The following is a 23043-nucleotide window of genomic DNA, read 5'->3' on the forward strand; positions in this document are numbered from 1 at the left end:
CCCGCTCACCTCCGGGCCCCCGAGCCGCCGACACAGTCCCAGAAAGTGATCCCGCCGGATCTGGGAGTCCAATGCACCTGGGGTGAGCTCCGTGTCCACGCCCAGAGGGCGCTGCAGACTGGCGCCCACAGTAGACCAACTACTGCCCCCATGACCCTCCCCAGGACAGCGTCTCAATACTCTGTGCCTGCGCGGAAGGGGTAGCACCCCGGCCCCGGCCACCCGGGAGCAGCTGAGCTGAAACGCTGGGAGCGACCACCAGCCCGGACCGCAGCTCGCGAGCAAAGCTAGACTGCCCCGCGGTGCAGGAGGGGGCGGGGACAGGGCGGGGCACGGGCGTGGGGCGTTCCGAGAGGCCCGGGTGGGCGGCCCAGGGGGAGGGGTTCTAGGGGGTGGGAACTGGGGCTGGACCCGAGACCTGGCGAGCTGGGTGTGGGGGGCTAGTTTTTGCAACGGCAAAAGGCTTGTGGGTTTATGATAAGGCGGAGCTCCACTGGAGAGGAGCGGGCAGGAGCTGAGCCGAGCGGAAAGGAGCCCAGCGGTGGAGAGCGGACTGCAGCCGGCGGAGCCCGCAGTCCTCGCCGAAGACAGGCGCGCGGTAGACATTGCCCGAGGGAGCCGGCCCGGAGCCCCGCGCAGCTCAGACCCGCGCAGCCCCGGCCCACGCTCTCCCCGCCGGTCCGGGCAGCATGAGGCGCGCGGCGCTCTGGCTCTGGCTCTGCGCGCTGGCGCTGCGCCTGCAGCCGGCCCTCCCGGTGAGTGCGGCCCGGAGCCCGGCGGGGAGGCGGCGGGGAGCTGGGGCTGGCCGACCCGCGGTGCCGGCGGCGACACGTGGAGGGGGAGGGGAACGGGGTCTTCCCTTCTTCCCGCGCTAGCCCAGCGGGCCTGGGAACTCCAAACCCCGAAACCAGGGCTCCCGCCCCCATTGCCTCCGCCGTCGGTTGGCGCAGCGTAGTTTCCGCTGCTCCGGGCGGAGGGCTCGTGCGCCCAGCGGAGTGAAGCCTGCACCGGGGCCCCGTGTTCAATTATGTAAAACTGCTCCACTTGCGTCGGAGCTCTCCATCCTGCGGCAGCGCCCGGGGTGGCCGACTCCCACCCGGTCACCCCGGGCATCCCTGTGGCTAGGCTTCCCGCCGGGGACCCGAGAGGATGCAGTGACCGCAGCCACAACTCCCGCCCGCAGACCCAAATTTAAGCCAGCCCGGCGAGCCCCGGCGTCCGGCCCCTTCGGCGGAGTCAAGTCTGGGCGCAGCGGCGCCGGCGCGGGAGCCGGAGGGCGCGTTGGCCTGGGAGCTGGGGCCAAGACTGCGCCGGGGTCGCGGGCGGGCGGAGGTGAGGCCCGCCGGCTTTCCGTTGGCTGCCCGAGGGGACCCGGACCAAGCTGGCAGCGAGAGGTTCCGGGAAGTTGGTCCCAGGACGCCGGAGACCAGCAGCAGGAACCCAACTTCTGGGCTGCTGAAGTTGTGCTCCCCGCGGAGAGGCGCGTGCCCGTGCTGGGCACGGCCAGGGCGGGCGGCTTCAACGCCGGTGCACCCCGGAATGGCTCTTCCCCTCCCCCGGCCTGGCTTTGTGCTGGAGCCGCGCGAAGGGAAGGCGGGTCCCCTTGGCCCGCGCAGTGGAGCCGGGGGGAAAGAGGGACAGATGTGGAGCCCGGTCCTGGGGGGAGGCCTTTGGGTAGGACCCCAGCATCTGCCTTTGGCGAGGAGTGGGTCCCCTCGAAACAGGAATCTGGCCGACAAAGACCATCCCGAGGGTCTCCAGAAAGTGATCTCCCGCCCCAGCCGCCGTCCGCTAGCCCGCCTTCCCCAACGGGGGCGCTTTGTTCTCGGCCCCTGTAACCCTTCCCTGGGAACCGCCCCATAGCGCCGGCCCTGCTGTGGGCTGGGATCGCGGCCGCCGCCAGGTGTCAGCGCTGGCCGCCGGGTGCCCACGAACACCCCCAGCCTGCACACTGGTGCTGGAATCCTCCCCGCGGGCTGGGTGGGCCTTCCCCCGGGATGGGGAGAGGAGGTGCGGAGCGACGGGCTCTCCCCCTTCCGGAAGCGGCGGAGTGTCGCCACCACATCTGGCCGGCCCCACTTCCCCAGCCCTGGCAAAGGGAGGCACGTGGGCAGGGAAAGAGGCTGGTTGGAGTAGCCCGGTCCTCCACTTGTAACGTGGCTTCTGGACATTTCTCTCAGTAACGCGACTGCTCTGTAAAGCGGGTCCTTCTATAATAATAGTACCTACCAGGTATTGAGACCTTTGGGGTATTTAAAAGGGTCTAGCTCAGATGAGGGGGTGCCCCCTCCAGCTGACTGTTGGGTTTGGAAGCCTTTTGAAGCCCAGGAGCATGTCCCTGATGCCTCTTAAATTGCTGATGAGTTGGGGTGCCATATCTGGAGAGTCATGGGGTCAGATAGGTTTTCTGAGCTGGGTCTCTAGTGTAGTCCTGGCTTTTGGGTCCAAGAAGTTGGGGTCTGGCTTCTCATTCTTCAGGGTTGTGGCTTCTGTGGGACTCAGATTGCAACTTGAATCACAGTTAATACTCTGGAGAAGAGAGTGGTGAGGTGTGGCTTGCTTCCCTGGCCCACTTGGTGTCACCTGGCTGTTCCACTCCCTCCAGGCCCAAGGTGGGACCTGCCCACGTGGGGCTGTCCACCTGCTTCTGGCTAGGAGCGGGAGGAATGGTGGGGGTTCCTTTGCCACCTTCGGGGAGGCTGGCATTCCTGTGAGAAGGGTCCCAAGAGCACTCGTTAACACCAAGAGGCAGATGGGATTTCAGATTCTCTGGGTACCATGTTTCCCCGATTTCGTGCTGGGTAGGGACAGATGCTGCAGGATGAGGTACTATTTCTCACCTTGAAACTTTGATATAGTGTGGCTGCACAGGGCCCTGGGGGCAGCTGAGTCTCAGGAGGAAAGGGAGGGAGGCTCATTAGAGCTGTGGTGGTGGTAGAGCTCCTGGAGGAAGTGGTTGAGTTGAGCCTGAAAACACTAAACTTTCTCAACCCTGTCCTGTCCCTCTTACAGTGGGTGTCCATGTTTGATTAAAAGTGGGGGCATGAAGTGCCTTCCCAGGGCCTTCCTCTGACCACTTCCTAAAAGAAGGAAGGCAGAGAGGCATGGCCTAAAATGCAAGGAGTCGTCCACAGGTGGCAGAGCTCCAGCACTCTCCCAGGGTTCACTGTGGCCCTAGTGGGAAGCAGGTCAGAACCCCCCTGGGGACCAGTGAGTTAGCTCCTGGGTGCCAGAATTTGAATGAGCACGGGAAGCAGGAGGTTGCTCAAAACCTCTCCCAAGAGATGAGAACAGGTTTGTCTAAAAGGTTGCTGTGCTGTGGGGGGTGGGGTGGGGGGGGGTCTTTTGTTTCTCTCTTGAATAGTTCTTCACAGTTTGCCTCTCTTTCTCTTTTCTGAAAGGCATAAAATCCCTTTTTGCCTTAATTATGGGGGCTAGTAGAGACATTTCCCCAGGGCCTGGCAGAGTGGGTGGGGGTGGGGGAGGCACTAACTGCCTGGCCTGGGCCCAGAGCCTTCTGGGGTGATGTCACTTCTGGCTTCAGCTCCACAAGGGAGGGTGGAGTAAGCCTCTACCTGTGGCTCACGGTGGGTTCCAATTTAAACCTTATTAACCCAGATTGGTGGGGAGAGTGATAAGAAGAAAGGGCCTGGAAAGAGTTACTGAAAATCTTGAATTTTGCAGTGTTTTATAGCGGAGTGTTTTCTGTTGCAGAATTTTGGATTCTGAAATCCCTTGGGAGAGAGGTATTGTTGATATCCAGGTTTTTTTCAGTCACCTGAGAATCCCTATTACCTTCAAAAGGGCAGGCTCTCTGCAATATTTACTTCCCTTTTTCTGTTAACAAAAGAATACTAAGCATGATTTAATGTCTGAATGCCAGCATTCTTACTGTTGTCAGCATATCAGGTTATGGCATTTGTCTTCTGGGCTTATTGAGCTTGGGAGAGCACTTTGCTCTGTGCCTGGTGGCCTGAGGTCGGCACGATTTGAATTCTGGTTTGCTCTTTTTCCTCTTGCATCCCTGTCTGATAGCAGCCAAAAGGGACATTTGTGTGCTGAAGCGTAACAAGCAGCTTTTGATTCAGTTCTCATTTGCACTCTTCTCCAGCAGAACTAAGAAGCAAATCAGCTTTGTTAGAATTATTTCCAAGACAATAGTGTTCAGCTCTGAGTAAGGGTCTCTCCTGAATAATGTTCATCATCTGTGACACATGGATTTTGTGCTTTCCAGGACCCAGCCAGGGCCCTGCAATATCCCCAATAGTACCTAGAATAACAAAGAGGCTGTCAAAGGAGGTGCTCATGGGCTCGCTCAGTGAACAGATGTGAATAACCTTCTGGGGGGATCACCTGATGACCCCATCTTCTGAGTTCCCCACCTGGCTTGAGTTGTAAGTGACTTGGCAGTCACAGGTAGCTTGGACCTGGCAGGGCTAACTTGCTATATAGATCCTGATTGGCGGGGGCCCTTGTCCTTAGCTGGGGTCCTTTGTCCACCTCCTTGCCATGCTCTGTGGACTGCAGTGCACCCCTACTGTTTGGCAGGCCAGAAACAGTTGTGGATTAAGTAGAGCACCAGACCAAGTTTCAGCTCTGCCACTGGTACCATGAAATCTCGGGTGAGTCACTCCGCTTCCAAGTCTTGGTGTCTGTGCAGAGCGGACAGCATACCTGTTTTCCCTGTTCTTGTTTTGTCATTTGGGTGTTCACTTCATAAGCAATGCATGAAAGTGTTTGGTAATGAAAGTGCCAGAGGAAAGTTAGCTGTCAATATGACTAGAGTTACCTGTAATTGTGTGCCTCCTATTGGTGCCCAGTGCTTTTCCTACATTCGGATTTTATCTTTAGCCCAAGCCTTTATGACCTATGTCATTGCCCCCTTTTCATTGATGAGGCCTGTGGAGGTGAGCCCCCCCAAAGGGGCTGACATGAAAGGAGGATTGTATGTATGTGTGTGCCTATGGGTATGGCATGAATAAAGTAATGGGCTGTCGGCCCCCAGTGTGTGAGGCTGGCTGAAACCTGCAAGGCCCTGTGGGTATTTGCTGTTTCATCCTGGAGAACCATGAGTGTGTGTGATTTGGATGGAGGGGGACTTTGGGCTGGACTGGGCTGAGCTGAGCTGGGCTGAACAGGGCCTTTAGGCGAAATCTGAGCATAGACAACATCCTGGCCTTGGGTTGGGTTCACCAATGGCCACTTATGGACAGGCCAGAGTTCCTCCCAGGAAGCCTATGCCAGGAAATGGCGGGATCTATGAGGGCAGGTGGGAACTGGTGTCCATTCAAGGACCATATGTCGTTGGCTTGGTGCAACATGGCCTGATGGGGGCAACTCTCCATGTTTGTAGGTGCCCTTGTGCTTGGCCCCGGGGCAGCAGCCAGCCTGCACTGGCTTTTATCTTAGGCACTGGGGCAACATTCGCAGAATTAGTAGATCCTTTTTTAAGCCTAGAAGGTGGGCACCATGGCACCAGTGGTGTGACCAGAACCCAGGACTCCTGGTTCCTGTGCTGGGCGCTTCCTGGCCCCCTCCCATGCCAGTTCCTGTAGCCACATGAGGAATTGCTCACTAAATGATTTCTGGTTCTGGAATCCCAGTAGTTTTGCAGAACAAACTATTTTCTGATTTCCTTCTTTTCAACAACCAATTTTGGAGTCTTGGGTTGAGAGCTCCATTTGAGGACCTGTCTGAGTGTGTCTAGAGAGAAGCAATGGGATTAACAGAGTCTGTGGAAAGAGGGCTTTTGGCACTGGCATCTCGTACCCTGGAGTGGATTCAGCACAGCGTCATTTTCCTCTCAGCTCTTCCAGGAGAGGTTGGGCTTTAGAGGGGGGTGTGCGTTCTGGAACCTCCCTCTGAGCGGGCCATGAGTGCCCGAGGGATGGCATGCATGTGTATATCCCTCGCCGCAGGGAGGCATGTTTGGGGCACAGGCTATGAGGTGAGTCCACAGATGCAAGACCCTCTGCTCAGAGTCACTTCAGCAACTATGTGCAACTTCCAACTCTGGGGACACAGGCGGCTTCGTCCCACAGCCCCCCAGAAGAGCAGCTGTGTCTGTGTGATCTTACTGCTTCTGCCTGTCCTCAGGAAGCTTATGTGGGGCGCCTGCACTGGAAGGTCCCCTGCACCTAATCAGCTCCCCTGGGCTCAGTGCTGGGAGACCCAGAGGACAGGCAGGTGTGGGGCGGGCTTCCTGCTGCCTGTCAGGCCATGCAGGGTTGGGGAGTCAAGGGGTCTGATGGGGCTGAAGTGTGTGGAGTCTTACAGGGGTGGGGGTGCAGGGGGCAGAATTGGGGCTTGGATCATCCGGTCAAGAGAGGGGAAGGCTGAGGGCTGGACCTGCTCCTGCACTCAGCTGGCTGCGCAGTGGGTCTTCCCGTTGACTAGAATGGAGAGCTTGGTGGGGGGTCCTCTCTCACCTCGGGTTCTTTGAGAGTCTCTCCTCTGGCGGTAATGGCTCTGTGAGCAGCCTGATTATATGGAGACGCTGTTCCTCCTCTGACCCTCAGCCCTGGTAAAACAACCTCTTCTCAGTGACTCGCCTTTAAGGGTTGCAGCAACAAGATAGGCAGTATGCATGCACGTGTGCCTGTGTGCACCCTGGGTGTCCAGGCACCTCTGCCTGGGTGTCTTGACTTGATTCCTCCCTGGGCTTTTCTCCTGGTTAGGCTGCAGTCTGAGTTTTTGGGAACTTCCTCCTCAGAAACCAGGAAGCCATCTTCCTCCCTCCCAGTCCAGCTAACTTTTCTCTTTTTAACTACAGCTCTGGCACACCTCCGTCCCTGAGTTCAGAAATCCCAGAGCAGGGCAGCAGAGCACCTGTCCTTTCTAGTTCCAGTTTAGCTTCCAACTCCATGCTTTGGGCAGGTCATTGCCCCCCGTGTCTCAGTCCCCCATCCCATCAAGAGTTTGCCCTTCCCTTCAGCTCTGACAGCCACGGAGCTGCAGAGGGACCTGGTCCTGGGAAGGGTGAAGGTGGCACTGGGGGACTTGCTGGGGGCTCAGGGTCCTCCACTGTTACTCTTCTGGGGACTCGACGGAGCACTATCTGCCTGAGGGGTTATCAAGAGGGAAGGCAGGGCAGGCTGCTTGGAGGAGGTGGATTTAGAGCTCAGTCTGGCCACCAGAGGTGGATAGTGGACCCTGGCCAAGGTCAAGCTGGGGCTGGAGGCCAGGTGATGTTCTCTGCACACACCCCGGCATCCTGGCCACCTGCCCCAGGTCTGCTCATCAGCAGGAGCAGAAGCCACGTTGGGCAGGTCGGGGCAGTGGGGAAGGCGGACATGTTTATCTCTCCCCTCATCAGCTGAGTCATGGTGCCAGGCCCACGGGTCCTCCCCTGAGACTCACCCAACCAGCCCTGACTATGCACCCACTGTGTGTTGAGCAGGGGGAGTGTACAGTGAGGTGGAGGAGGGCTCGGGAGCCTGCCTTCCAGCTCTGACTCTCCTCCTCACTGCTCAGCGACTTTGTTCATGGGCTTCTCTTGGCCTCAGTGAGCCCATCTGTGAAATGGGATGAGGACCTGAGAGGCTGTGGCTAGGTCATGCATCTGATTTGTCACAGGACTGGTGGGTGGCTGGGCAGGGCCTGCCTCTCCTGCTGCCCGGCAGAGTTCTGTCTCAGGCTCTGGGAGTTGGAGAGTATCCATGGGCCCTCCCTGGCTTGACCATATCTAAAGCCCAGAGCCCAAGCAGGTGAGGGGGAGTCCACAGCTGGTCCCGGGACACATGTAAGAGAGGGTGGTCATTACTGGGACCAGATAGGAGGGTTGGTCTGTGCAGATAGACCAGAGGGGCAGTGACAGCTGGAGGTCACTCAGCCTGAAAAGGGGTTTATCCCAGCAGTTCTGCGTCAGTACAGCACTTTTATGTCGGGAGCTGAAGCTGTAATTTTTCTGGCCATGGCAAGTCAGGGTAGGGGCTTCCCCTCATGGGGGCAGTGGGAGAAGTAGAGGCTGCCAGTCCTGCCCTGGGACTGCTCTTGGATGCCCTTGGTCTACAAAGGCGGTTAAGAGTGCTGTCTCACCAGGATGATGATGAATTCACAGTCTTTCCCACCTGTGGTGGCTACCTGGCATTTCCTGTGGCTCTGTGAACAGCCTGATTATATGGAGGCCACACCAGCCTTTGTTGGGTCCTTCTGCCCCCCTCAGCAGGCCAAGGATTCTGGGGCTGGCCCAGGGTGGATGAGATGAGGGGAGGTGGGAGGGAACCTCTGAAGTGGAGGTGCGCTTGTCCACCTGCCACATGCTGGGCGCTGGGAGGCCTCAGAACTGCCTCTGCGGTCCCACGGCACCAGGGCTACAGTGGCGGCTGATGTCCGGGGTCTGGCCCGACCTGGTTGGGCCTTATCTGTGTTAGTCGCATGGCAGCACTGGCTCTGCTCTCTGGTAGCTTCTCAGCATCCCTGCTGCCCAGGAGGCTAGAAGGCCTTGGAGTCCCATCTGGGGTGCGTCCCAGACAGACATGCGGTCAGGTTTGGGCTCGCAGGGCCCCAGCCTGCAGGGTGTTTCAGAGCCTCTGAGACTGTTGCAGAGGCTGCCGTCACCCCAGCCTCTCCCAGAGAGACCTGCTGGGGTGTGGTGCTGCTGTGCCCAGTGACCACATCTCCTCCAGGATGGGGCGTGGGGAGGGTCTGGGCAGCACGACCTCCAGGCGGCCCAGGCCCTGCTGAGCTGTAGGCCGGGCTAGGACAATGGGGGCCCACTTGGGCTGAGTGAGCTCCTCAGCCTCTGCCCCTTCCCCTCCCCACCCCTCAGGCACTTTGGGGGCTCAGGGGCCTTGGGGTTGAGCAGAGGTGCAGGTTCCCCTGGGGCAGGCTTGCTTGCTTGTTGTAAAGTCTAGGAAGGCTCAAGCCCAGACGCCGGCCCCGAGGTCTCTGTAGTGTGTCTGGAGCAGTGGCTGGGCATCCTGGGCTCTGGGAATTGTGTGAATTCTCCCCTGCCTTCTCCTCTGCACACTCCCTGTGGAACAGGACCATTCTTCTAGAAACCCGTCTAGGGGCTGAGCATCTGGTGGGTGCCCCTTGTCCTAGTGTAACTAATGGCAGCAACCTAGGCCTCGGTGTGCGCACCTGCCTACCTTTGGGGTAGGTCCTGGGGCCCAGTCTGGGCTCCCGAAGCCTTGGGGCTGGGCAGGCGAGGTGGGACCCGGAACCCGCCGGCTAGTCTGCCCTAGTTAGTCCCACCTGGGGCTGGAGCAGAAAGAGGTATGTGGGGGCTGGGACATGGAGTCTGGCTGACCCACATCGTTATAGGGCTTGATCCCTTTCTCCTGGAGTAATCTTGGGCCTGCTTTTCATCTGCCTCTGAGCCTCAGTTTCCTAATCTGTAAATTGGCATTTTCTTGGCCTACCTCAGAGGGCTTTGGAAAGATCCAGTGAAATAACGTAAGGAAGCCAACCCTTCCTTGCTTGCACTCAGGAGCAAGTCTGGAGAAGCTTCGGGGCTGCCTCTACTTAGGAAGTCCCCTGAGGAGAACCCCCAGTGTCTGTAGCTGAAAGAAAGAGGACAGTCTGACCCGGCCTGGGCAAGCAGCCACTCCATGCAAATAGCTGGCTGGTTTTACCCCCGCATGCTGATTTAACAGGGTCTGCACACATGGCTTTTGCCTCTTCTCACAAAGATGAGCCTTGGCTGGCAGGCCAGGCTTTGCTTGCCTCTGCCTGAGCTTCTGCCAGGGACTGGCTCCTGACTTGAGGTGGAACTGGGCTGCCAGGTGGGAGGAGGCCTGGTGAACCCAGATACCAGCGCACCTGCGTTGGGGGCTAAGCCGAGCAGGGCCTGTGCCCAGAACTTCAGACTGAGGGTTGCCCCAGAGAGGGAGCCCTTCCCCCTCCCCCCTCCCCACCTCTACCCAGAGGTCCCCCTCCCTGTGCACTTCCCCACCCCCATGGAGCCTCCAGTGGGAAGGGCAGTTCTTTTCTTCCTGAGGGTAAGAGTCCCATGATTGTCACTGTGGGTTGGGGGGTTCACAGCATGCCTTCTCTGGAGCAGGACCGCCTGCCCTCAAGCCCTTCCTCTGGCACTTCATTGGCTTTGTCCCCTGGACGAAAGACTAAGTCCGCCTTGCCTCAGTTTCCTCATCTGTAAGATGGGGTGGCACTAGAATCTAAGGTTGTTGTGAAGATTAAATTAATTCCAGTAAAGTGCTCAGATCAATACCTGGCACATAGCACTCAATAAATATTATCTGCCATTACTGTTTTTTCCCAAGGCATTATTCAGGTATTTCTATTTTTCAAGTAACCCCCAGCCTAGACACATTAGGTCCTTCCACCCCATTACTGTCCCTGAACTCTGGGCAGGGTGGTACAGCCACCTCCCCTTTCTGGGTGACTGGGCTTCTACGCCTGGGACCACATCTATACCTCCCCTCCCTTCAGCCAAAGTGGCCCTACTGTGTTCAGGTGCTGCAAAGGCCTGGGAGCTCAGCACTGAACGTTTGAGGCTGTGTGAACCCTGCAGACATCAAGAGGAGGAGGGCAGGCTGACGGGAAAGCAGCCCAGGCTGGTTTGCTTCTCTTTGGGCCAGGATCTCACCAGTAGTCTGGGAGCAAGCCCCCCCCGTGCAGACCAGGCCTTCCCAGAAAGTTCTGCCTACCTCCATTCAGGCCAGAAAGTACCAGCTCCACGCTGCTGTGGTCCCCACGGGACCTTGTCAAGGGCTCTCTGCCTTCCTGTGTCTCTGGCCTTTGAGCAGCCTCAGTGCCAACTCCGACTGAATTATATTTATCCTGGGGGCGGGTTCCCAGCAGGCTGGTCCGTTATTCTTCTGTACGTGGGAGGAGAGGCCATGTATATCTGGCTCAAAGTGGAAGCAAAAGTAATTTAATTAGTCTTTCTTCTTGGGTATGGGGTTGGCTGGCGACTGCATTCTGACACAGGTTGAAATTTTTGCACTTGGCATCTTCTGGCCTCCCTTTTGCTCTCCTTTCCCATCTTCCCTAGCTCCTACCTGCCCCCAGGGCCCCAGTTCCGGAATTAGACCCTCTCCCATATACAGCTGATTGACACTTCAGTGCGAGTGACACCCTTAGCCTTCTCAGAGACACTTCATTTTAAAGGGAGTACCCCGCAGCTGTAGGAACGCCTGTAGGCGAGATGTGGGTGATAAAGTGGTCCCCTGGACGCACAGCTGGAGCCCTGACTGGGGCTGCATGTTTCTGCCTCTGAAATCTGAGGACACTTTCTGTAGCCAGAGCAGGGGGAGGATGTCTCTAGAAGCCCCTCGTGGGGGCTGGTTAGGTGACCCTGCCCTGAGCTTCTGGCCTTGGGAACGCCTCCTTAGGGCAGCCAAGGCTGGGGAGGCTCAAGGCTCTGGAAGCCTTGGCTGCTTCCTCTGTCCCCAGGGGTGACCAGATGCCATCCCAGGGTCACCTTGGCTGGGGACATCGCCAGCATCCTGCCAGGCTGTAACCCGCCTTGGGAAGCTGAGAGCAGTGTGACACCGAGTCAGTGTGATCGAGTCGCCCCCCCCCCCCGGCCCCCATCTTCCATTGTGGGTCCTTCCCTTGCTGAATGCCATGTCTGCCTCTCGCCACCCCTCATAGGGGCAGCCTGTGGTGGCTGCTGCACCTGGCTGACCCTTGAGGTACATACCCTTGGAACTAGGAACCCCCTGTTACACTACCTGAGGCAGGGCTCTTCCAAGGTCACCCTGTAAATTGGGAACAGCCCAGGCTACAACCTGGGCTGGGCTAGTCACTTCCGCAGCCTCCCCTTGTCGGGCTCCCAGGGCAGCACCAGGCATGGTGGCTGGCTCAGCTGAGCCACGCAGCCCTGCTCAGCTCCTGAGTAGAATCCTGCCCTGCCTCGCCTGGGTCCTGGCAGGTGGGGAAAAGCAGAGGAACTGGTCTTCCAGCTCTGCAGCTCCACACCCAGCCCTCAGCTGGGCCTGTTCTGAGACGAGTCCCGGCATGCGGGCTGTGAGGCGGATGCCAGCTCTGCAAAGGGATGGGTATGGGGGTGTTGGTGGCAGCTCTGACCTGGCTTGGGAATCGGGGCTGGCACTGGCTGCCAGGATCCCCTCAACACAGCCCTGCCCCCTCGGGATTCTCCAGGGAGGCTGCATGGAGCAGAGGAAAGGGCTCTGCAACCTCGACCTCCAGTTTCCCATCTGTAAAGCCCCGGCATTCAGTGCCATGGGAAATGCTATGGCAAAGAGGTCTGTACAGCCAAGTGCGGATGCTGTCCTGCACCCCAGCCCTACCCTGGAATCCTGAGTGATGAGGTCTGTCTCCGAGTGGCAGGGTGGGGACAACTGAGGTGGGTTGGTGTGCGTGTGGCAGGAGGTTGTGGGGAGGGCTGCATGCCCAGGAGGCCCCCTGAGAGCTGCACCGCCCAGCGGCCCAGCAGAAGTGCTGTTGGGGTTGGTGTGGGTGCTCTGGGGGGAGGTGGAAGAAGCCCCCTCTTTGCGTGCCTGCACATTCCCTGGCCCTAGCAGCCCCGGGCCAAGCCCATCACCCTTTCTGCAGGTTTCGGCTTGATTTGGTTCTCTGTGTAGAGACACTGAGCTGATAAATCACCGTGCCTGTCAGGCCGGAAATGCTGATGCTGCCCTCAGGCCCTGGTGGCGCCCCTTCCTCCTGGGAGTGTCTTGGATGAGGGGTACCTCAGGGTCTCGAGTCAGAACCCAGGAGGTCTGTCCTCAGTGGCCTAAGCATGCTTCCCCGGCAGCTCCCAAGTTAGGAAAGAAACCCTCAGAGAGACAGTGATTTCTCTGCCTCCAGCATGATATCCTGGGGCAGGAGGGAGCCCAGTGTCTTCCTGGATCAGGGGCTGTGGTCCCGCTCCTTCCCCCTGCCTGGCATGGCTGTCTGGGGCTAACTTGTCACCCTCAATCCACTCCAGCCTCACTGATAAGGAATTGGGGCCATGGCTCCCAGGTGCCAGCCCAGCCTACCATAGCCCTAAGGGAGTTTAGCATTCTTCAGCTAAGCCCCTTCTGTTGACCAGGTGGGAAGCAGGCCCAGAGAGAGGCAGAGAGCTGTCCAGGTCACCCAGCAAGGGTGTAGTAGAGCTGGACCTCACCCTGGGGTGGCCACCCTGGTCAGGACTCCTCCGGCTGACAGCCCCTGGCTCGGTCCTTTCCCTGAGATCCTTGATCCCAAGTGCTTTAGGTTTAATCTACCTGGCCTCTCAGGCCTGCGAGGCCATGTGAGCCAGGACTAACCGAGGGGGTGCAAATGATCCCCCAGACAAGGGAAAGTGTTGCAGGGCAATAGGGCGTTTGGTGGGCCACAGGAGTGGGGCTGGTTGTTCTGCAACATTGTCTTTCTCGTCTGCCCTCTGGGCAGGTAGGTTCCCCTGGAAGGCAGCACAGAAGTCCTGTAGCCCCTGTTTCCCTCCCTGGGCCCTTGGCTTCACAGGCAGGGTGCCCCCCACTCCCTGCCCTGAGAGGAGAGCCATTCTCTCCCACTTGCTCCTGCTGGCTTCAGCCAGGCAGGGGGTACAGAGGCTCAGCCCAGCTTTTCAGGATAGATGAGTCTCGCTCTTCTTTGCTAGGACTTGAGGGGTGCTGCCTCTGAAAGTTCTGGGGTCCTCCAGCTCCATGGTGAGGGCTCTCCTGCAGACTGGGCAGGCACTGTGGTGGGTGTACTGTCTGCCGAGAGTGGACACATCAGAAGTGCACAGAGAATGTTCAGACCCTTCTTGGATCACTGGACTCCTTGGGCTTGTTTATGGGGGCTCTGTTGCTATTTGGTGCCTCTTCTTTGAACACTGGACCCATGTGGGGTTCTTGCCTCCCCTTGTCGCCAGCCCCCAGGCCTGTCCAGGTGAGGCCTTTTCCTGTTCAGACAATTGTTCTCTGAGTGCAGTCTGTGGAGCTGGGAGCTTGTTCAACATCAGAATCTGGGCCTCTGCCCCAAACCCACTGAATCAGCCTCGGGGTCGGAGCCCAGTACACTGAATCTCTAACAGTCTCCAGGTGATTCTCAGGGACCCCCGAAAAGAAAGGCCCTGGCAGGATGCAGGCGATGGTTTGGATGTCACCTTTGGCCAGTTCGGTATCTTGATGCACAGGTGGTGGGTAAAGGCTGGTAGTCTATAGCCTGGAGACCTCAGCCCTCGGGACTTCTGGGGGTGGGGGAATTGGCCCAGTTCCCTTAGATCCATAGATCTGATCAAGAAACCGAGAGGGTAAAAATTTCTTTAAAAAATGCCTGTGAATCTCTTCTAAGCCCCTTGAGGATGCCTGCTCTCTAGTGGGCTCTCGATGGTGGGGGTGACTGGTATTTATTTATCCTGTAGGTGTGACTACAGGGGCCGCCTGCTTTTTGACCCACAGCCTGGGCTCCTGGACCAAGTTGGGGGCCCTTCCCATCATCAGCACCACCTTTGGTTGTGCGGGAACGGCTGTGACCCAGCCCTGGCAAGGGGCAGCTCTTTACCCTCGGCTTCCCCCGTGACTGCGAGGGCTTTTGGGTTGAGGGACCTAAGCTTCCAGCACAGCAGCCAGGGCTTTTGTCCCACAGCGGGACAGTCATGGCCAACAGATACCTACACCTCTCTTTTCCGCTGCATGCTGCAGAGATTGCCACACCACCGAGGCCCCCAGCACTGCTGAAAGGGGGTGAGCATGGGTCTTACCCTCTTGGGGGTTGGTCTGAGGGCTTCAGGGCAACCAGAACATTTCTCACCCTCTTCTCCCCAAAGCCCCAGATGATGGTCCTCTGAGTTCTGAAGTTGAGGACCCTGTTTAATGTCAGTCTGTGACCACCACACGGCACTGTCCTTTTAGCCTGTGTTGGTTTGAAAGCAACATGATCCTGTGAACTTGGCGATGCTTTTTGCAGGATTTGTGTTTTGTCCAGCAGCAGGTGACATGTGTTAGTGGTTCAGGGCATGGTTTGGAAACTACAGGTCTTTGGATCTGGTGGCTATGGTTAATGGGGAAGCAGAGGTTGGGGGAGTGGGCAGATGGGCAACTTCTCTGGTCAGCCTGGAGTTAGAAGCCCCTGGGTCCACCATCCTCACTTGAGCCTCTCTGAGATGCCCACTTGGTATCCTGACCTTGACCCTGCCAAGGAACTTTCCTATCCAGGGTGTCTTGGGGGGATGCTGCACTACAGCCCCAGGCCCTCTGACCTACCAGGGCAAGAGGTCCACTCCAATGGAGGTTGCTATGGAGGGTGGCCTGTTTGTGGCCAGTGCGGGTAAGAGCTGGTAGGACTTCTTGAGTCCACAAGCTGTGGCCAGGAGAGCAGTGTGGCTGAGATGGAGATGAGCTGATAGTTCCTCTCCTGGTCCCTGTCCCCAGGCCGCCATGTGTCTGCCCCACTCCCTACTGGAGCCAAGCCTGGCCTCTCAGGCCAGTAGGCTTCTAAGGGTCTGTGCTAAGCATGGGGAAGGAGCAAATTGGCTGTTGCTTTGAGCACACTGAATGTGTCAGTTTAGACCACAAGGGTGTGGATTCGTTGTATGAAGAGCTGATCTTCCCTGGGACTTGCAGAGGTTACAGGGCCCCATTACAGGTACCTGTTGGCTTGCCTTGGAGGCGGCCGGCCACAGGCTCTTAGCACAGCAGGCCTGCTGTATGAAACCGGAAGTTTCACCCATAACTCCAGAGTCAGCTGGCACCTGGTGATCCCAGCTCAGCAGTTTCTGCAAGTTTCCACCCCAGGGAGCTGAGGCTATCACAGAAGGTTCCAGCTGGAGGGCATTTGGGAGGTCACCACAGCCCATCCCCTCCTGGAGACTGGCTCTGAGAGGGGAAGGTGGCCCTGAGGCCTGGGAGCTGGTTTCTGTGGAGAAAACGTTTGCTTAAGAACTTGTTGTATAAACAAGATTGCAGAGGGATAAGCCAGGCAGAGTTGCGGGAACAAATTGGTTTTAGGGAGTAGGCAGATTTCAAGTCTTACCTAGTCAGGAGGGAGGCCTGTTCCTGGGAAACTGCTCACCTGTTGGGGCCTCTCTGGTTAGGCGAGAGAGGCTGACCACGCTGGTATTCGCCTCCAAGACTGCCAGATCCCCAGTCCGTCGAGTTCTCTGTAAGCCTCAGTTTCCTCATCTGTGAAATAGGACCTGGGCCCCATGGCCCTGGCTTCTGGTAGCATGGACCTTCATTACGGTGCAGCTGAGGCTGGTCTGGCCAGATCCCGGCCCCCTGTTCCATGTCCACCAAGCCTTCTCTCCAAGGAAGGGGAGTTGGTACATTGGGAAAGGTGCCCGGCTCCAGGGTCTCAGAGGATGTGAGGGTGGGCAGAGGTGATGGGTGACACAGTGAGTGGGGGTGGGGGTCCTCGAAGGCTTGCCCCCTACAAGCTGCCCTGTTGGGAGCAGTGTCCCATGGCCTGGTCGGGGGGTACCCACTCTGTGCCTGCCTGATGGGCAGTACTCTTTTGTTACTGAAGGGGGCAGGCTCTGGGGAGGCGAGGGGCCGCTTCGAAGCTCTGTGAAGCAGGACTGATATTTGAAGCACCATTTGGCAACAGTACAGACAGGATGTGCCGGACTGTGGGTGGTGGGCAGGGACTATGACTGTTCGTTGTAGATGGGCCACGACACCTCAGACAGGCCCTTCTGGGGCCAAAACCTTTCTCTTGTGGGTGGTGAGAGGTGCAGTTTGGGTTTTGTACTTTGAAAGGAAGCTCTGGTATTTCTAGCCTCCTAGTTTCTGCCTGTGTCTGAAGACACGGCCCCTGGGGGTGGAGCCTGGAGGTCCAGCTCTGCCCCAGGCAGCCTCAGGAGGCCAAGAGTCTTGTCTGTCTCTGCTCTGCTCTGCTCTGCTCGAGTGAAGGGCCTCAGCCCTGCAAGGCCTCTTGGGCTGAGGCGGCCTGTTCTCTGGAGCCCAGCCTTGGGCAAGGCCTGCTCACTGACAGGTCTGCACACCACTTCCAGTAAGCTGACTTCCTCCTGCCTCTCTGTTCTTGAAACCCACGTCTGCCCCCCACTCTTCCCAGACAGGCCCCCAAATCCTCTTCCCCATGCTGAGCAGCCTTCCCTGAGTTAGGACAGCTGCTGTGGTTGGCGGGGCACTTCTGCATGTCAGACTCTGATAGGTCCTTGATGTGCATAAACTCATTGATTTTTGCAACAGTCCTGGAATGTAGATACTACTGTCACTGTTTTACAGATGGGGAGACTGAGGCCATAAGGGGTTTAGTGATGCGCCCAGAACCCCTCATCCATGTGTGTGCACTGTGGCACCTGTGGCCTCTTGGAGCTGGGCCAGGCAGGCAGCATTCCTGGGGTGCTCTTTGCACACAGGGCCCACCCATCACAGTCCAACAGCCCATTTGTGGGGCCTCCTTGATGCAGCCCCTTTTAGATCAGCCTCATCTGTCCTCAGCCTGATGGGTACCTGCCTTCCTTTCCCTGGGGGGCCTGGACCTAGTCCTTCCTGTGGGTGAGAAAACAGGCTGGGTGCCATCATAGCATGAGTGGATGCGTGGGCGACCAAAGGGCTGCCCAGAGCCCGGGGTCCTGGAGCCACGTACGAGTGCTTCTTTTCTGTGCGGTGTGTGTGGGGCTGGGGGCAGCTTACTCACCTGTCCAGGATTGGGACACTGGAGTAGTAGGTCCCCTGCCAAGCCTCCACTCATACCCTTTCCTGATCCTTTTCCAGCAAATTGTGGCCACAAATGTGCCCCCTGAAGATCAGGATGGCTCTGGGGATGACTCTGACAATTTCTCTGGCTCTGGCACAGGTGAGCTGGCATGAGGGCCCCGCCCCAAGGCAGGTGGTCAGGCAGCCCCTGACTGGGCCCAGAGGGCAACACTAGGGAAGAAAATGGGGTGTGCACTGCCAGGAGGGGATGCTGTGGGTTCCAGGAGGCCCTGCTGGCTGCCTGCTGCAGACAGACTTGGGCCCATGCTCTCCTCTTTAACTCAGTGGACAAGCTTTGGGAAGTCTGTTTGACTTCTCCAAGTCTTAAATTCCTCCTCTGTAAAATGGAAATGATATCTTGACTTGATAAGGTAGTTGAGAGCTATGAGGCAGCACAGAGCCTGCTGGGGTGCAGATCTTCAGTGAATGTTCCCTTATCTCTCCTATTTCCCCTTTTCCTGGGGGAGCGAGATCTTGAGCTGAAGGTAATCAGGGAGGCCTCCCAGATGAGGCGCTCTGGACCTGGGCAGGGTGCCGTCCATGGGAGAAGTGGGTTAGGCAGGGGCCTGGGAGCTGGGGGTTAGGACACAGGGCCTAACCTCTTCTTGGGAGCCTGGGCCTTGTGGGGGAGGGCAGGTGGACCAGGGAGGGGGCCAGAGAGGTACATGTGCTGGGGATAAGCCAGTAAGGCCCCTGAGGAGCCCTGTGCACCCCCAGGAAGCAGGCTTCAGAGCCACGGGAAGAGGGCTGTACCCAGGCATGTGCAGCACAAAAGGGTGGCTTTCCTGACTCATTTTCCAAAGTTGAGTGTAGCCTCAGCAAGTTCTACCCTGGGGGACACCGCTTCTCATTAAAGGAAGAGTCGGGCCCTCCTCACAGCCTGAGCTTCACCCCAACAAGCTCTCTTCTTGCCCTGCAGGTGCTCTGCCGGACCCCACCATGTCACAGCAGACCCGCTCCACTGGGAAGGACATGGGGCTCCTGACAGCCCCGCCCACGGCCCCAGAGCCCACTGGCATGGACACCATTGCCCCCTCCGCCTCTGTCCTGCCGGCTGGAGAGGGGCCCGAGGAGAGGGAGAGGGTGATTCTGGCAGAGCTAGAGCCTGGCTTCACCACCCGGGAGAAGGAGATCACCCATCCACCCAGGGAGACCACACTGCAGCCCACCACCCACTGGGTGTCAACAGCCAGAGCCACCACAGCCCAGGCACCTGCCACCTCTCATGCCCACAGGGACATGCAGCCTGACCACCATGAGACTTCAGCTCCCACAGGACCTGGCTTGCTCGACCCTCATCCTCCTGGCATGGAGGATGGAGGTCCCTCGGCCACCGAGAGGACTGCTGAGGATGGAGCCTCCACCCAGCTCCCTGAGGGCTCTGGGGAGCCGGTGAGTGCCCTCTGCCATCCTCTGCATTTTCTGGGATGTGGGGTGGGTGGGGGCCCTCGTGCCTGGTAGAGCAGAGGAGCTTCGGGGTGGGGGCCTGGTTCGGTCATCTGGCACCCCAACACCCTGTGTCTCGGGAGCACCCCATGCTCCCCACTGGGAGGGTAGGTCCCCAGGCCCCACCTTCCTGCTGCCTTCAGGGCTGAGCCAGGGCAGGACAGACTAAATAGGGGGACTGAAGCGAGTTGTTCAAGATCATGGAGAAGAGGGCTTCCCAAACTTAAGCAAACAAGGCCCTTGTTCTGACTGCAGAAGTTCTCCCAAGTCATGTTTCTCTTATGAGGTCGTTGTACTTTACATTTTACACTCATTTTTTCATGTAAAAATGTGTACTTTATCACTTGGATGGTCTTTTTTCCACAGTCCAGCCAGGGTCCAGTGTGATGTGACGAGAAGGGCCTAGCTGGGGGGTCCAGGAGGTCTGGGTTTGGGTGTATCTGAGCTGAGGGCACGGGGGCAGTGGGGGGGCTTGAACTGCTTCTGGGCCTGAAATGGAACTGGCTGCTGCTGGCGATAGCCCCCGCTAGCCTGACCCTGTCCCTGCCCTCCCGTAGGACTTTACTTTTGACCTGTCTGGAGAGAACACGGCCGGGACTGCTGTGGAGCCTGACCAGCGGAATCAGCCCCCAGCAGATCGGGGGGCCACAGGGGCCTCACAGAGCCTCCTGGACAGGAAGGAGGTGCTGGGAGGTGAGTTCTCTCTCAGATGGGTGGGGTGGGGAGCTGTCTTTAGCCCTGGTGTGCAGCTGAGCGTAGCCAGGGCCATCTGCGGGGCTGCCCGTGTGGGAGGGACTGCGGCCTGGCCTGAGGAGCCGGCAGGGCTGAGCCAGCTTCTGTCCACCCGCCCAGGGGTCATCGCTGGAGGCCTCGTGGGGCTCATCTTTGCCGTGTGCCTGGTGGGTTTCATGCTGTACCGGATGAAGAAGAAGGATGAGGGCAGCTACTCCTTGGAGGAGCCGAAGCAAGCCAACGGCGGGGCCTACCAGAAGCCCAGCAAGCAGGAAGAGTTCTATGCCTGATGGGGACCACTTCCTTGCCCCCCCTCGCAGGCCCCACCACCTCTTCCATGAAGAACCGCAGGCCCTGCTACCACACCGCTGCCCGGCCCTGCTGGCCTGCTCCCTGCCGGCAGAGTCCCGGGGCACACTGGGGGTTCTCTGCTTCTCCAACTTCTGCCTGGAGACTTGGGTGCGGGGTGCTCTCCCGTATGACCTTTCCCCCAGCCAGCACCTGGCATCTCACCGTTCTGACTCCGTTTCCCCAGAGTGGAGCAGTGCCTTCTCAGCTCTGGAGAGAAAACAGACCCTGTTGGAGCTGGCTGGCCCACTGTGGCTGGAGGATGCTGGGGGCTGACACCCCCATAGCACTTACTGGAAAGACAGACCGTCTTGGGGGCGTGCACTGCCGAGGGGCGGGGAGAGGAGGAGTCCAGGGCCCACTGAGTTCACTTTGTTTGGTGGGGCGGCCTGCTTTAGATATCGACTTGTTTTTGCACATGTTTCCTCTCGTTTCTTTGTTCATAGCCCAGTAGACTTTGTTACTTCTGAGGTAAGTTAAGTAAGTTGATTTGGTTATCCCCCATCTTCCCTAATCCACGGTGAGGAGATAGCATCAGCGCTAAAGAAGACTTTCTTTCTTTTTTTTTTTTTTAACTAGAAGAACCAAATCTGGAAGCTACCATGTAGGCTGAGTTTGTGTGTGGTCTCTGAGTTTGTTGCTCACGCGCGCAGCGGGGTCTGGAGTGTGTGTTGGGCGGCCCCGCCGGCGGGCTGGCCCATCTTGGCTGCCGTGGGCAGTCACCTCCTTCGAGCAGTCGTCCCTGTGTCTGTGCACTTGGGGCTGCTGCTGGGGCCTGTGCGCAGAAGAGCCTGTGTGAGAACGGAATCCTGACCCCTCAGCCTGGGGCGTTGGAGGACCATGGGCCCAGAGGGTCTCCCACAGGCGCCATTTCTGGGGGGACACTTTCTCCTAGAAGGTGACAAGAGAGATGTGGGCACGCCTGGTATTGAGCCGCTCCACGAAGGACCAGGCTCACCTTTGCTTAGCTCCTGTGGCCCTGCCTTGGGCTGGAATCAGGAATGTTCCAAAGAGTGATAGTCTTTTGCTTTTGGCAAAACTCTACTTAATCCAATGGGTTTTTCCCTGTACAGTAGATTTTCCAAATGTAATAAACTTTAATATAAAGTAATCACGTGAGCGCTACCACTGTTATGTCTTCTCTCTGTGCTGGTGGTGCGGATGTGACCGGCCTTTCCTCTAAACACCAGCGGTACCAGGAAACCTGGCTAAAAGCTCTGTGCCTTTCTTTCCTGGTGGGAGTGATTCTGGGGCCAGAGGCCCTCTGGCTTTTTTTTGTTTGTTTGTTTGTTTTTGTCTTTGCTAGAAATCTTCTGGAGGTCGGTAGGTTCAGCCAAGGTTATATGAGACCTGATGTAAATGTCTGTCACCAAGCTCAAAGCACCGTCTTCCTAAATGGCTGAAGAAGCTGTGACAGCCCCCGGCACAGCCTGACCCAAGGCCACTGGAGCCAAGGCTTGCCCCTCAGACACTCGGGGTAGTCCTCTCACACCTTTGCCAGGACCACAGGCCCCCTAGCCCGGGGCTCCTGGGAACTCCTGTCCTTGCTTTAATTTGACAACCTTCTGGCTGCTGTGTTGGCACCCGCCCCCCCCCCACCTGAGGGGGGCTGTCTGTGATTCAGAGTGATGCACTGCCAGATGAAGGGAACCTGGCTCTGTGTTCAGTACTGGACTTTCTGCCCAGAGTGTGTGACTGCATATGACTTCAGGGGTGGGCAAGGGGTCCGGGGCTGCTCATGTCTGCTGGCTTGTGGGGCAGCGCCGAGCCTGTGGCTGGGCCCATTCGTGTAACTAATAAACGGTACTCGTCATTTCGGGCCGTATTGATGCTCATCCCTCCTTGCCCTGGCAGTGTCCTTCCTGTCACCTTCAGGGGAGGCTGGCTCTGGGCTGTGCTGTGGCTGTTACTCCGCTGTAAGGCAGGGCTGTGTCCGCCTCTGCCCTCCTCCCCCAGCCCTCGGCCCAGCCTTCACTGTCCTCCAGGGCTCTCTGCCTCCCTCCCTCCTGCCCAGCCCCCCTCCCTCTCCTAGATCATTCCCTTCTTCAAGGACATGAGCGCTCCTTTCCCACTCAAAGTTTGCCCGCTATTCTGTTTGCTCATTGTCGCAAATCAACTAGCCAATGGTCTAGAAGAGTTGTCTGCTCATTGGGAAAAAATTGCATGTAAAATTTAGGGGTTAAAAAACTTAGTGTGTTGCAGGAGCCCCAGTGTTCTAGGGCCTCTTGCTGCCCGCCCCTTAGTCCTGTCCTGGCTGCTGACCCCCACCACATCATCAGCTGCCCCTCCATGGCAGGCTTCCCTGCCATGCACCCCCAGTGGGGCAGGGACGGCAGGCTCCAGAGTGAATTCTACCCTGCGTGACACATTGTTCTCTAAGGGTTTGGGGCTGAGACAGGACCTCAGATCATTCAGCAAAGACCGAAAATGCTGACTGCCTATTTCTGCCAGTCCCTGGGCTGGACAGTGAGGCACAGTTGAAGAAGGGGAAGCTTGGAGAGTAATACTTTTCCCGATCTTACTATGGGAGGGACACTGCTAGACATGACACCTGGATCATTTCCTCACTACCTATAACTCCTCAGCTGGCTATGGGACGGTACTGCTATTAATTATCCCCGCTTTGCAGCCAAAATCCATGGTATAAGGAGGAAGTATTTGCCCATGGTCTCACACCAGTGAACAGGGGAGCTGGGATTTGAACAGCCTGAGCCACAATGGGCCGTGCACACGCTGAAGATGGTATTAAGACTGCAGGAGGGTGTCTCCTCACGTGGGACCAGCAAGGTCCCACGACCCCAGCCTCCTGGGCTACCAGTTCCTGTCATATTCAAATAGGCTGAACTGTGCCCTTGCCCCACTGCTCTCTCCACTCACTCTGCTAATTATTCCTACTCTGTGCCTCTGCCCTGGGTCACCCCCACACCTGGGCACTGCCAGGACAGGATGGTGTTAT

At 58.0% G+C, this 23043-nt stretch overlaps 1 protein-coding gene across 1 annotated transcript; it reads left to right on the top strand.

The window, feature by feature from the left end:
* Positions 1 to 427: 427 nt before the first annotated feature.
* SDC1 (syndecan 1) lies at positions 428 to 21198 on the top strand. Its single transcript, XM_073216071.1, has 5 exons — positions 428 to 755; positions 17580 to 17661; positions 18481 to 18953; positions 19565 to 19700; positions 19860 to 21198. The coding sequence occupies exons 1-5, from the start codon at positions 690 to 692 to the stop codon at positions 20027 to 20029; spliced, it is 927 nt and encodes a 308-aa protein (XP_073072172.1). The 5' UTR covers positions 428 to 689; the 3' UTR covers positions 20030 to 21198.
* Positions 21199 to 23043: the final 1845 nt, after the last annotated feature.

This window comes from Manis javanica, chromosome 1 (genome assembly GCF_040802235.1).
Source record: "Manis javanica isolate MJ-LG chromosome 1, MJ_LKY, whole genome shotgun sequence".
Classification (NCBI taxonomy): Eukaryota; Metazoa; Chordata; class Mammalia; order Pholidota; family Manidae; genus Manis; species Manis javanica.